The 14,498-nt window shown below is 45.2% G+C and overlaps 1 protein-coding gene across 1 annotated transcript; it reads right to left on the reverse strand.

Annotated features, from left to right (window-relative positions):
• Window positions 1–628: 628 nt before the first annotated feature.
• Window positions 629–14,457, reverse strand: RRM2B (ribonucleotide reductase regulatory TP53 inducible subunit M2B). The gene is made up of 9 exons (XM_009638373.2): window positions 14,398–14,457; window positions 14,135–14,290; window positions 12,351–12,467; window positions 11,260–11,393; window positions 10,124–10,218; window positions 7,613–7,746; window positions 4,311–4,415; window positions 2,671–2,784; window positions 629–2,190 (listed from the first exon to the last, which is right to left on the reverse strand). Exons 1-9 carry the CDS (start codon window positions 14,455–14,457, stop codon window positions 2,038–2,040), a joined length of 1,068 nt encoding a protein of 355 aa, XP_009636668.2. The 3' UTR covers window positions 629–2,037.
• Between the last annotated feature and the right edge of the window lie 41 nt (window positions 14,458–14,498).

Genomic DNA, 14,498 nt, shown 5'->3' on the forward strand with positions numbered 1-14,498 from the left:
TGAATATTCTGCATCCTCTCATCAGAATTGACAACACTCAAAACAAATGCTTTTTATTACTTTTAGTGACATAAAAATAGGTTCCATTCCTCCAACAACAGACCCACGTACAACATTTTCCCTTTCTCCCCCCTCAACAAAGTATTTCCAATATGCGCTGGATTTTCTCTCTCAGTCCACAGTTCTCTTGCAGTTGCAGGACTTTACTGAGTGACACCAGTTCCAGCTTTTCTCTGTATTCTCTGGGTCCCCCTCTGCCCTCCCCAAGTACCTTATGGAAAATGATGCAGGCTCTTCTCTAGGAAAAAAAAAGCTACCCTGATTCCATGCTTATTATATACTTCAGGATCTTTTGCGGAGACCAAACAGAAAGTGTCATTTTTGATGCTTACGTTTACACCAGGGACTGCTGCTCACTAGGAACTACGCTAAGGCCGTGGGCCTGCTTCATGGAACTGATACCCAGGGCTATGGCTGATCTGGGCTGGTAGCGAAATAACACTTGTACCACCCCATCACCAATAACCCTGGACTGTCAGCTCACCTCGTACCAAGAGTATCAAAGCAGCACAAAATGTGTGCAACAGTAAGACAGACTTATAAAAGCTCTTATACAAATTACTGAGGGTTATGAAAAAAAATGCTTGGGTTTAATAAAGCAGAAACCTTTGTCTGGCTCATGTACACTCACTTCACCTTTGAAAAAAATGAGCGTATCTCTTTGCAAATAATCCACCTACACGTGAATAGCATCCCTTCCATCCCAAGTACCTCTGCAGCACATTAGCCATTCTTCAGTTGCTCCATTCTCTGCATGGGACATCAAGGAATTAAAGTTTTCAGGCATACACTGGAACACACCAAAACCCAAACAGCAGTCCTTTTAAGATGCTGCTAATCCATACTACTTCAAGATTTGTTTTTGAAGGGTTTAATACTTTCCTCCAGAAGCTCCTCTGTGACAATGGTTTCAATGGTTCACATTAAACATACAACTTGAAGTACCTCCATACAGTACTGGTGCTTCCTTACAGCACAGGTAGTATGTTTGTAGCACTTCAAGGGATATAACCATTTGGAATGATATGCCTTCTCACCCCATCAGTGCACAAGGGAAACCAAGAAGGGGATAATGTCAAATCACCCAGCACATCAGAGAGAAGACAGACAACACCCAGAGCTGGCTGTTCCAGTGTCAGATGCCAACTGCAACTCAGTGCAACTACAGACTGCTGAATAAGGCACATGTTCAGAGAAGCAGGTAAAAACAGGCAGCACAAGCCAAAAACTACAGGATGTTTTTTTTCCCCACTATTCACAGGATTGCCTTTTCAAGGACCATTCAAGGTTCACTGACCTGCTTAATAACAGCTGTAAGACAAAAATCATATGTATTTGATCTGAACTCCTACCAACAGCCATCAGGTTTGCAACCAGAGTAAAAACCGTTTTCAGACAGAACCCAGGTTAATGGGGAGATCAACTGTATCCCTGGGTTTAATAAGATTTTATAGTTCATACCGTATTAATGTCTCCCCACATTCATTTATTACTCTGCAGCAGGATGAAAGGGAAGAGCTTTTACTCTAGATCAAATCTACAAACATGAAAATAGAAACCATGAAAATAATTTATAGCAACATATATACATAGAGTGATACCTCATCTGGTTTTCAGATTAAAATACTGTAAGATGAGGTAAATACACAATTTGCTTTCTTAAAACACTACCAAAGTCTTAGAAAAGTAGCTGTATCCAGGTAATTTTTAAAGACAGCATCATAGCAGATGAGTCAAAGGAACCTTAAAAAGGCCATCCTTTTAAAAAGCCATATAAATTTTTTAAAAAGGATCCCCCCCCCTTTTTTTTTTTTAACTGACACAGAGCGGAAGATATTTACTCTTCAGACAAACAACATGAAAACCCGGGAAAAAAATCCCAAGTAGACTCCAGTTCCAGGAGAAGAAATGGAGACAACTTCACAGCAGAATGTGAGATGGGAAGAGGGAAACAGTCACCGTTCATTTGCCAAGTTATCAAAAATCTGCATCCAGAGTGAAGACATTGTCCATTGATTCTGCCATAACAGCAAAACGTTGATATTCCGAAACCCGCTTCTCAAAGAAATTTGTTTTTCCTTCCAGAGAAATATTCTCCATGAAATCGAAAGGATTTTCTGCATGAAAGACCTGAGGAAGGGAAACACTATTACACTGGTGATTCTGATAGGGTAACAATGCTTAAAAAACCCCAACAAACAAACCAGTCAAACCCTTCCAAATTAGATCATCCCTTGCTGTAATATGCTGTGGAATCTAGGGACACCTATCTAAACAAACCCAGTACTGTCTCTCCACAGGAGTTCGGTCCACAGACAAGTTCACCCTTGCAAGGTGCTTATTATCCTTTGAGGACTGCAGCACTTGAGCACAGCATAAGTTTCCCATTACAAACCTGCAGAGCAGCTGAAGGGAAACAATGGCCTAAATTGTTCCTGCTCTTTTAAACAGTGAAGCATGTGTATTAATGCTGTGGTTTCAGCTGTCACTCACAGAAAGTGCAAGTGCTAAATAGGACCTGCTCCCAGGCACACTAAGGGAGTGCTTTGAGCAGACAGCTTCCTTGGGCTGTCCTGGCAGGCCAGCATGTCGGGCAATTGCATCTCTTACCTTTGAGAACCCAAGCTCCATTAGTAACCGGTCTGCGACAAACTCAATATATTGTTTCATCAAAGTGCAATTCATTCCAATCAGACCTACAGGTAACGCCTCTGTTAGAAACTCCTAGAAGTTAAAATAGAGACGACATTTAGAGAAATTAAGTTTAAGAAGGTAAAAGGAGAGAAGACACCTGTGTTTCACAGTAACACAATTTGTGATATTCCAGGCTCCCCAGGCAGTCTCTGAATGAATAGCTTGCATCACTAAATTCAACAAGTGTCTCCTGTTTCCAGTAGTTGTTTGTATCTTCCTTTATTTTTAGCATTTTTTTTGGAAAAGGCACAAGAATTGTTATTACTGCTCCTCCCCTCTTCCTTTTTTCCCCCCCTCAAGATCCCAAGCTTCAGTGAAAGCTTGAGCTCCAAGTTCAATAAAACCTACAGGCCATACTAGTGGGAGGAGGAATAGATCCAGAAATCTCCAGTTTTCCTTGGCTTCCAGCCATTTCAGAACGACAAATTAAAGAGGATAGCGATATAGGAGTGCTGAACCCAGCCATGTTTGGGCACTGAGGCAATACCTGTCAGTGTTGAAAGGCAAAGCTGGCGCATTCGTCAGTGTATTGGGTTTGTGTGGCAAGGTTTTGGTAGCGAGGGGCTACAGGGGTGGCTTCTGTGAGCAGCTGCTGGAAGCTTCCCCTGTGTCTGATGGAGCCAATGCCAGCCAGCTCCAAGATGGACCCGCCGCTGGCCCAGGCCGAACCCATCGGTGATGTGGTAGCACCTCTGGGATAGCGTGTTTAAGAAGGGGGAAAAAACCCTGCTGCAGAACAGCAGCTGGAGAGGAGTGAGAGGATGTGAGGCCCTGCAGCCCCCCAGGCCGGTGCCGCAGGAGGGGCAGGAGGGGCTCCAGGCTCCAGATTCCCCTGCAGCCCCTAGGGCAGCCCGTGGTGGGGCAGCCTGTGCCCCTGCAGCCCAGTGAGGCCCACAGGGGAGCAGGGTGAAGCTGAGGAAGGGAGTGACAGAGCGGCTTGGTGGGCACCTGGCATCCAGCCAGGGTCAACCCACCACAGTAGTTAGATGAAAAGAACTGAGTTAACTACAATCCTGCCAAACACTCAGCAGTGCAGAAACTTGTAGTTGCAGATGGGTAGCCATGTGAAAGAACCTGACAGCAACCTCAGAAAAAGTCAGAACCCAACATGGTACTCATGGCCAGAACAGACCCTGTCTTCTCCTGAGGACAAGCAGGGATGCGTATGTAGTAGGAAGAGACAAAGACCCTGAAAGGACAGAGGTAAACAAACTCTTCTCTAAGAGACAGTTGCAGTTGGACCAGATGATTGTTTTAGGTCCCTTCCAACTGGAAATATTCTATTCTATACTAAATAAGACAGCCTTCCTTCCTTTCTGTCATTAAGGAGAAAAGCTGCCAGCTTCAGCTTCTCCCAGTTGCTTGACAACTAAATCAGAGTCTCTGACTCTTAACTGTCACCATTAAGGAAGAGGGCAAGGATGGTGTAATGCATCAGGGATCCAGGTCCGAGCCAAGTATCAAAAATGGCATCCCAAAAGTTAGAAGTTAATTTGTTTACTTTTGCACATAAGACTGGTCCTGTGCTGCCCACGATGTTGCCACGCCAGGCTTACCTGCTCAATTTCAACAGCATTAATGATGATCTCACGGACCCTCTCTTCTGACGGTCTGTTCACTAAGTAATGGAACATTAGACAAGCAAAATCACAGTGTAGACCCTGAAATAAGAGAGAACAGTGAAAAACAAGTCAGTTTTCCCCTCCTCTACATAGTTTGCTCTTACTTTGAGGCAGCCTCATTCAGGTTGAAACTTCCTAAGCTCGTTGTTCTTTGACAGTCTTCGTGTTACCACATATAGTGGGCACTTTTAGATTACAACCCAGTTAGTAACATCTGAAACCCAACACATGCCACCTATGCTGAAATAATGCTCAAATACATGTTTCTCAGGTAAATATTTTTGAGAGCTGCTCTACTGTGAGGGATCCTACACAGAGCCCTGCTGGGTCCCTGCCTCCTGTCAGAGATGCTTTTGCAGAAAGACTCCTACATCAAGACCTGCAAAACTACCTGCCAGTTAACATAGACCTGATCTCCACCTTGAGATACCTGTACAGAAATACTCAGTTTATGTTCTTTTAGTAGCATTTCTTCTCTTGCTTCTTCTCACAGCATTTTCAGAAAGGAAGATTCAGACTAGAGTCACCAAGCCCAAGATTAACAAGTCATCTCTCCACACAACGTGCAGTTTCTGGGAAATTTGCTACCAGAACATTAATAGGTTTGTCATATTTCAGGCCCCAACTCAACCCACCAATGCCTTCACATTTCACCCAGCAATCCTGCACAGAGCCCAGTAGATTGCATTCATTCCCAAGACTTCCAGAAAAGCCTCCAGCCAGGACACAACCACATCAGGAGGAGAGCAATCCCCCACGGTCCGAAGGGGCTATCGGACAGCTGCTCCAAGAGGTGCCTCAGTTTCTATTCCAGCTTGCCTGGCAGCAGCTTCCAGCCTCTGGCTTCAACCATACCCACCGCTGCTGAAGGAGCACTGTGCTACCATCTCTCCCCTCGAGAGCAGGATGGTGTTTACAGCATACGAGAACCATGAGGGCACATCCAGAGCGGAACCAGTCAGAAGGATTTGGCAGACTATGGGCAATGAGACAGTGCTACTGTTAACAAAGGTCAAAACAAAACCAAGAAGTGAAAACTTTTTCAGAAAGGCTACGAAATCCTCATGCTTCAGGTCATGAAACAGCCCTGAAACAATGTAATGTGGGAAATTCTCCCCCTCTAGGGACAGCTTTAGCCCTGCTGCAGGGCTTCCCATGGTCTTGTCCAGGCCAACATCATCAGCAGGATGTAAGCTGTGCCTGGCTTCTCACCTGAACCAGTGTGCTCTGCTGACTGGTGCTCCCAGCAGCTTTGCACCTTTCAGAATCACAGATGTACCTGCTCAAAGAACAGCTTGGGAACAGGGCCTGCAGCTCAAAAAAACATATCGAGCATTAACCATTTATCTGTTCAGGTGCCTCAGAAAACAGTTCGTATAGTTTTCCATTGTAGATTCTTTTTACTATCACTGCTTTTGTAACAGCATTTCCTGATTTTCAACACAGGTGCTGTGTGCACCGAGCCTCACCCCTCATAACAGCTCTGCAGTTGGAATTATGTCAGTGGAGCTCAAGAAAAATTCGGTCTTTTGGTGCTCAACTCTGCAGAGAAGTATAGTTAGACTGCTGTATAGAGGAACTTGCATCTCATTCACCCGCAAGTGATCCTTCTAACAAACAAATACTTCTTCACTTGAATGGATCAGTTCATGGTGACTCACAGAAACAGAAGACACAAGAAAGGTGAAGGCTGAAGAACTGTTTGATTCTGCTTACTGATCCTATTGCTTTCTTCAAAAGTGTCTTTTAAATTAAAGGCATCTTGTAAGATGCCTCCTTTCAAATCAGTTTATCTAACTCACGGAGATTACTTTCATTATGATAAAGCTCTTTATTCTTTTAGACCAACTCTGGTAAGTTCAAACCACTACTAGCATGTTTATACTGCATACAAAACTGGTCTTCCTGCTTTTTCAGTGCTGACAGTGCCGTAAGTTGTGTGGTGCCCTGTAGGCAGGCCCCAGCCATAAGGAACTGCTGCCAACTGGCAGGCAGCAGTGCAGAATGCAGAGGAAAGAGAGGGCACTTGTGAGCACGTGGCCTGCCACATTTGGTGTGCTGACATGCAGCCCCTCAGACATAGCACATCTTAAGCTAAGAAGCGCTCCCCTCTAACGCAGACCCGTAACTGCCCCCTCCTAGGAGATCCTATCGCTCTGCAGTAGCACAAGAACAGGGAGAGGAACGATATCTGCTGCTGCTTCGGCAGCAACCTGCCACAGCTGGCCAAGCGGTGGGTGCAGAAGGCCGTCTGCAAGCTCTGGGACCCACACCTAAGGCCAGATGGGGAGTGGAACAAGAAGGCCACTTGAACCTGACTGAAGCAGCTAAGGCAGAGCAAGGCTCAGAGTCACATCCTAGCTAGGTCCTTGCCCAAGCCAGCCCCTGCTGCAATTGGGGACTGTGCAATTCCACACCAGTCCTTGGGCAGCCAATCCTTTGCCTCCCTTCATAGCACAGGAAAACAAACATTTCCTTCAAAACAAGAAGTTCACCTTTTTGATCATACTATGCACTGGGATATTACTAATATTTATCTTTACTCCCTTTAGAAGCAGGTGTTTCTACTGAGGGACATAGCAGCACCTAGGCTTTACGTTCATTAGTAACTTATAGCTAGAAGTTGGCTTCTTTCCCCTTCTTACAAATATTCTGGGAATAGCCTGCTCCTTTGCAGGACTCCAATCTTCCTACAAGTCAGCAGCTACAGCTCCTCTGTCAGGCTGCAGAAACAGGGTCAGGCACTGCTCTGGGGAAAAGAAGTCTGTTCTCTGTGCTGCCTAGGAGGTGATGTTAAAGCAGACACAGAAAGCTTACTGTGGGAGAAGCTCTTGGGAGCATGGCCTGCAGTTACCTGGCAGGTAACCAGGACCTCTGTCCTACCAGGGCAGTAGACCTTCCCTGGAAAAGCTTGCTGCTGATATTGGCTGGCAGAGAACCTACTTCTACCACTTCCTTGGCCTCCAGCCCCACCAACATTAAAAAGGCTCCGTCGCACCCACAAATGCATCCCCTACTCGCTGCTGGATCGTCTTCTTCACTTCACCCAAACACTGCTTCTGCACCCACTCACCTGCTTAGTCCCTTTTCTGCTCTCTTCACCCTCCCTCCAAACCTCCCTGCCAGCAGAGGTGGGCCACTCTGGAAAGACTATGTGATCTTTATGAATGTAATTCTGCCCTTCCCCTGGAAACTCACTTTCCTTCCCAGACAGTGTGTAGGATGTGACACATTACCTCATCTCTGCTAATAAGTTCATTGGAGAAAGTCAGTCCAGGCATCAGGCCCCTCTTCTTCAGCCAAAATATAGCAGCAAAGGAACCCGAAAAGAAGATGCCTTCAACTGCAGCAAAGGCAACCACTCTCTCACCTGTTTAACGTAACACATTTTCAGTTAGACACAAAATAGCGTATCGCTCGTCAGCAAGATGCACCACTTGCATCAAAGAGACCAATGCTGGAGAGGAGGAATCCCCATTGCAGCACCACCTGCCGAATCTGACCACATCTTTCAGCAGACCCCGAGGCATACAGGGTCTACACATGCAACAGCACTTAACCACAGGCAACCCCAGCAGAACAACAGAACCAGGGCACCCACTGAAACTGCCACAGGTCAGAAGGGGAAAGAACATAATTGTCCAAAGTGGCCAAGCCATTAGTACTCTTTTATCTCTTTTTCCTAAAAGGCAGGAAAATAGCTGTGTAACTAATAGACAAAACTGAGAGAGGAGCCTTTATCTCCTCTAAATTAAACAAAAAAACGTACACCTCAATTTGTGCTTGCTGAGAATCTACATAAAAGCACATTCTTACAGGAGTGGAAGATCACAGAACATAACTCATCAAGACAAATAACTATTTATGTTATCCCACCTATTATCCCATCTTTCATCCAAGGAAAACACAGCATTATTGGTCCCAGTTCTCCCTGTTGTGTACAGGAACATATTTCTTCAGACTACAAGACCATCTGACTGCTTGGTGAAGACACGTCACTCCATGTACTCTATTTTAAACAATTTCACAAGATCCTTGGATATATTCTAACATGAAGAGCTTTTGCATTAAGTGCTGGTGCCTTTTCCCAGAGAGGACTGCACAGAATTTTGTTTAAAAAATAAAATAACCCCCAAATAGCCAGATGTCCCACTTCCTTTACAAGATGCAAATGCCATCTGCTGGCACATCTGAAGAAATTCAAGTTAGGAAAAAAGCATGAAGAGCAACACAAACTTACAAGTATCACAGAAGTTACTAAGGAAAGGATTTGTCTGGCAGCACTAAAAATCTCCTAGGTTACTTCTAGATAGGAGTGGAAGAAGGCTGCTCATACAATATAGGTTTAATGAAGCACAAGACTGAGTATCAATACAGTTTTCACTACATTCCACCTGACTAGCTATCACACAAATGAGTTATGTCAAAACAAAAATCTCCCATCAGCAGCACCACACAACAGGAGCGCTGGGAGGCTGAGAGTCCACAGAACAGATACAGCAACTGAACCCTCAGTACAAGAAATCAACCATTGCTGCAGAGACCTGGTTGCAGGGCAGGTCCCCAAGGTGGAAGGAAACACCAAGCAAACAAGCCAGCCAGCCACTTCCATATACCATATCTCACAATCCGTAACTGTAAGACATGGGCCCCCAAATGTTTTAAACTTGAGAAGTTTTCTCAATAAGAAGAAGAAACAGAAGAGTAGAAATGTACTTTATAAAAATGTGGATAGGATGCATCAAGTTTGGGGGCAGGGGGTGGGGAGAACATTGGTTTTTGAGTCAGGGAACCTTCTGATTCCTGGCACACTCCCACACTGCTGGGAGCCAGCTGAAGGAGATGAAGAAAGGAGTCCATATACAGCAAGCAAAGCCAGATTGGGGAACCAGCGGGACGCTCCAGGACAGGAAAATCTACAGCTACAAGAAGAACCCCACTCAAACAAGAGCTGTGAACAACAGATGCTGCAAAAGAACAAAATTCAGATTTATTTTGTTCATCTGGCTCAATCTCTCCATCTCCTACAGTTTCTCTAAGTATACAGAGGATGTTTGGTTTAGAAAATTCACCAGAGTCTGCCCATTATTCATTTCAGCTACAACACATCCTTCAGGGTCAACATTGTACGCTGAATGTGGAACACTGGAAAGGATGCCCTACACCACGCTGACAGAAGCTGAGCTGGTGCCCCAGCTCTGAAATGAGACACAAAAACTAGAAACCTGGTCCCAACAAAACCAGAAACACCAGAGACTATTCTTGAATCTTTTTTGCCCAGGTTCAGTCATGCTTTTACAAAAACTGGCTAACATCACACATGAGTATGGCTATATGGACACAAAGCCTGGACTTGAAACACTTCAGCTGCCCAGTTCTGAGCAATGGAGTATGAAATAGGAGCCAATTGGAAGAAATAATCAGAACCCCTAGAAAATCAGTTCTTCAGTTTTTGCTTGAAGACACTAGGGTTGTTCAGTAAAAAGACAAAAAAAGACAGAGAAACCCACAAGTATTTTTCATAACATGATTCTAGTTGGCACTGCCATTACTATATTGCTTTAGCTGAAGGTAAAAACATACGTGCTCACCAGAAGTTACTTTTAGTTCTTTAGTTAAACCAGAGACCTGCAAGCCACTACATCATCTGTGGAGAGTGTCATTTCACATTCCAGGGACACAGCTCACTCCCAGAGGATTAGTTTGTGACATGTGCAACAGAAACAAGTTTTTAAGAAGCTACACACCAAAAGTGGATTCTCTGTCTTCAATCCACTTCAGAGCCCAGTCTGCTTTCTTCTTGACACAAGGCATTGTTTCAATAGCATTAAATAAGAAATCCCTGTTGACGAAAATAAAGAGAAAGCATCAAAATAATAAGAAGCAATTTATGTATATCTGCCCTGGTTGTCCCTGCTGGCTCCACCAGACAGAGGAACCCATTACGCTGTGTTCTCAACTAACCCAAGCAAGAGACCGTTCCCACCCCAAAGGGGTGATGATCTCTGATAACGAGGGTACAGGGAGGCAGATGTGCAGAAAGCAACAAACCCTCGGTCTCAGAGGAGGCGAGCTGCAGAGATGGGAAGCAAACACAAATATCGCATCCCAGGAGTGCCCACCCACCAGACCACATTGCCTCTCAAGACTTCAAGCCAGATGGCAGCTGCTTCCTACCCACCAAGCTAAGCCTCACCTTGCCCAACTCCACAAAAGGAACTGGACAATCCCCACGAGCACAGGCTCCCTTCCCATGCTAAACACCTGAAAAGAAATCTTGCAGTCCTCCCACTGTCACTGCACAGGATGGCACTGTGGGAAACCAAGCTCTGCCTGACCATCACCACGGTGGAGTCTCTGAGGGAAAGTGCTTCTTTTCAAATGTATTTGGACTAGGAAGTTCTCCAGACAACAAAGGTGATGGGGCTCTCTAAAGAACCCAACACTTCAAAAATAAGCAGTTCAAGTTGTATGAAAAAGCACCGACAACAAAAAAGCTGAAAGGATACAATGTGTTGATTAGTGTACTTTAGAAAGACCAGTTGGATTGCGAGCATTCTATTTCCCAAGGCAGCACCTCTGGAGCACAGTTACCACAAGGAGCTTGTCTAACCTTTAACAACATTTCACATAGTCTGCACTTCCTGCAATCAAAGATTTATACAAATATTAACTAAACTTCTGACACTCCTGCACAAGTCTGTTGCTCAGTAACACTTCTCTCCATTTTGGGAGTCAGGCGTGCAGGCCTTAAAAGCTTTAAGGAACCATCCCCAACTCCCCCAGTAAGTCAGAATGAACAGAAGATAGCTCCTGCCCAATGACGGTGCCACTGGACTAGGCGACAGATTTCCCATGGGTCTGTAACATATCCAGAGTTTACCTTTTCTCAGGATCTTTGATGTAGGTGTCTATGAGCAAGCTGTACATCTCCGAGTGAACATTCTCAATGAGAATCTGAAAGCCATAGAAACAACGAGCTTCTGGGATCTGCACCTCCTGACTAAAACGCGCCACCTACCAAAACCAGAAAACACAGCAGTGAGTACAGTAAAACCAGTCCTGCAGGACAGCATGCCAAGCTTAATGGAGAGACAATAGATCTCTGCCACAGAGAAAGCATGGGAGCAGTTCAGCCCTACTTTATTCACAGATATGTCATTAGGATAGGTGTGGTGCAGGAGAAAACAAAGCAAGCTAGCTAGAAGTAAATACATCTGCCGTGCATATTGGATAGAGAGCTGCAGTGAAGCATGAAGGTACAAGCACACAGGAGGAGAACGGCAAAGTACTGCAACAGTAAACCCTTCACATTGAACAAAGCCTCAGACTTTTTTTTCCATCATTAAAAAAATTAAACAGTATGACATGACGTGTTCATGCAATATATGCACATATACTATGACATTCTACACGTTATAGACACGCAAGATCTGAACTGGGCATCTGCAGTCAGATACCACTTATAAACTGTGGTGAGACATTCTGCAGCCCAGAACTGATTTCAGCAGAAAGATTTCCCCACCTTTTTAGCAGCACCCACCTACCCAGACCTAAAAGATTCTAGGATGCCATTCAGCGAAAGCAAAATGGATTTTACCAAAATGAAGCATACAGAGCATGGCACAGCACAATCCCTCCCTACTTCTCATCTAACACAAGTAGGGGAAGAAGTGCGGGGTTCTATTAATTCATTGAGAAATGTGGATCAACACGGCCAAGCAGAAAGCTAGGCTTAAAAACTGTCCATGAGGCATGTGATCTGGAGTCTTGCTGACCACAGTTGACCCAATTTAACTCATACACTGGCCCCAGCAGAACAAGCTGCTTATTCCCCTTGGCAAAGGTGAGATGATGGGAAGGAAAAAAATATGCATTTAATAAACTTATGCATTAATGTGAGAAAACCAAAATGAAAAGCCAATAAGCCAATAAAATGAGTAAGTATCCAAGCTCTCTGTAAAGCTTTCTCACCAGGTTTTCATTTACGATTCCATCACTGGCTGCAAAAAATGCCAGAACATGAGAGATAAAGTATTTTTCATCTGCTTTCAGCTTGTTCCAGTGAGGAAGGTCCTTTGACAAATCAACCTAATGAAAAGAAAAAAGAAAAACATTATTGCCCTTTTGAGTTTGTCATTCTGTAAGAACAGAAGCAGCCTAGTCAAATGACTGAGACAGAGGTTTGGCGCCTGCTCTCAAATCTTTACATGTAGAGAATTTAAACACATGTGACTGTAAAAGACAACAGACACATTGCAGTACTGCTGTCTCCCTCTGCAACAGTAACATCACGCGTTTGCTTTACAGTTTACACTTTTGTAATTGGGGATAAAAATCAGTCTCTATTAAATTCTCTATTAAAATCTGATTTATCAGATTTTGGAAAGCCTTAGTAACTTCCTGTCATGAGTATGAACATGCATTAATAAGCAGCGCTCGCTCTGAGACACTTAAACTCGACTTGAAATAAATGTTGATACTCCAAGAAACCTACATGCAGGTGTGCCAAAAGATGGACTGGGGGGACTTTTGCCTTTGGCAGGTGTTCAGCCTCCATCCTGCCAAAGAACGGCATGGGGCAAACGCTGTGCAACTGCTCTCGTCTACCAGACTGAACTCTAGCCACGGTAGAGAACCACAACTTCCTTCGCATCGGCCTTTTTGGTTTATTTGTTTGTTTGGAGGGATTTCTGAACCACAGCAGCAGTTAAGTAAGGCGAGATGTGAAAAATACAAAGACCGAAAAACATATATATGTGTATATGTGTGAGTATAAACACATACACACACAAACCAGTTTTACAGTTAACTTTCCAGTTCATTTGGAAATGCACGAACAGATGGTAGAACAGTGTAAGAAGGAACCAGTAATATGATAAAATGGCAGGAGTTTCGATGCCTTTTCTTTAACAGCTTAAATCAACCTCTACTGCAGCAGGACAGCAAGCCTCCCAGGCAGGCAATGGAACAGCACTTCTACGGAGAGCTGCTCCTCACCGTCCCAGGATGCTTTCTGGCCTATTTAGAGCCTGCCAGTGCTCTCAGCTCACTCCTCTGCAATTGCAGATCACTGCTCACAAACGAGCAAAGGCTGCAGAAGCTTCAAGTTGGAACAAGCAGCGCAGCTGGTCTGTAATCTCTCCAGATCACTGCAGTGTTCAGAAGGCTCTGCTGCTGCAAGCGAGGCGAGCCGAGTGCTGCTCAGGTCTGGCTAACCAGCAACCTCACAAAAAAAAAAAAAAACCCAAACTTACAGCTTGCATTATAACACGGGGCAAGCATCTAACCAGGGCAATCAGGAGTCAATTAGAAGCATTTTTAGCAAGTGTCCCTGATTATCACCATCTTTCTGGAAAACAGGTGCCTAACATTAAAGAACAGCATTCACATGAAATTACCCAGAGCATCTTACTACATGGGCAAGCAGTTAGTTGCAGGCACGGAGACCACAGCAGAGCAGGAGCTATCTGGCCACAAATCAGGGCTATCTGGCTTAGGCTCCCTCTGTAACCAGAGAAGCACCCCAGGATACAACTCCACCTCATCCTAAACTGCACACCTAACGCAGCTCCACTGAATCGCCCTGTGGAAGCAGCTTTCTTTCCACTGTCCATGAAGGGAGTCCTGCTCTGGTGCAGGCACCTCAAGTGCAATGCAATTACCTCCAACCCTTAAAGCCAGCAGCAGAGCTAGGAAGGAAGTGGCAGGACCCCGGTCTGAGCGCCTTGTGCCAACCCACCAGCCCCAGGGCTCACCTCTTCTGCTGTCCAAAAGGAGGCCTGAGCCTGTTTGTACATTTTCCATATGTCTGGGTACTGAATGGGGAAGATGACGAACCGGCGGGGATTTTTTCTGAGGAGAGGCTCCTCATCAGGGTCCGGGCCATTTTCAGCAGCACTCGGAGAGGAGCTCTGAAGACAAAGCACAGTTCTAGATAAGGTTGTCATTACTTACTCCTCCTCTTCCCCCTATCCCAAAGGCATGGCTCAAGAGCCACCCGCGTCACACAGACACTCACCTGCCCCGCTTGGGTGGACCCACTACCTGTCCTTGGGGTACGTGCCCCCTCGCCCTCCATCCGTGCTCCGGCGGCTGGGGCAGCAGAGCTGCCCGGCTGTG

The sequence above is a fragment of the Egretta garzetta genome, unplaced genomic scaffold, assembly GCF_000687185.1.
Source record: "Egretta garzetta isolate BGI_Z169 unplaced genomic scaffold, ASM68718v1 scaffold154, whole genome shotgun sequence".
Classification (NCBI taxonomy): domain Eukaryota; kingdom Metazoa; phylum Chordata; class Aves; order Pelecaniformes; family Ardeidae; genus Egretta; species Egretta garzetta.

Coding starts and splice junctions, on each gene's coding strand:
- RRM2B (XM_009638373.2), bottom strand. CDS start 14,457: ATGGAGGGCGAGGGGGCACGTACCCCAAGGACAGGTAGTGGGTCCACC. Junction 10,219..11,259: donor ATCAAAGATCCTGAGAAAAG/GTAAACTCTGGA, acceptor TTTCGTCAACAG/GGATTTCTTATTTAATGCTA. Junction 7,747..10,123: donor AGACAGAGAATCCACTTTTG/GTGTGTAGCTTC, acceptor TACGTTAAACAG/GTGAGAGAGTGGTTGCCTTT.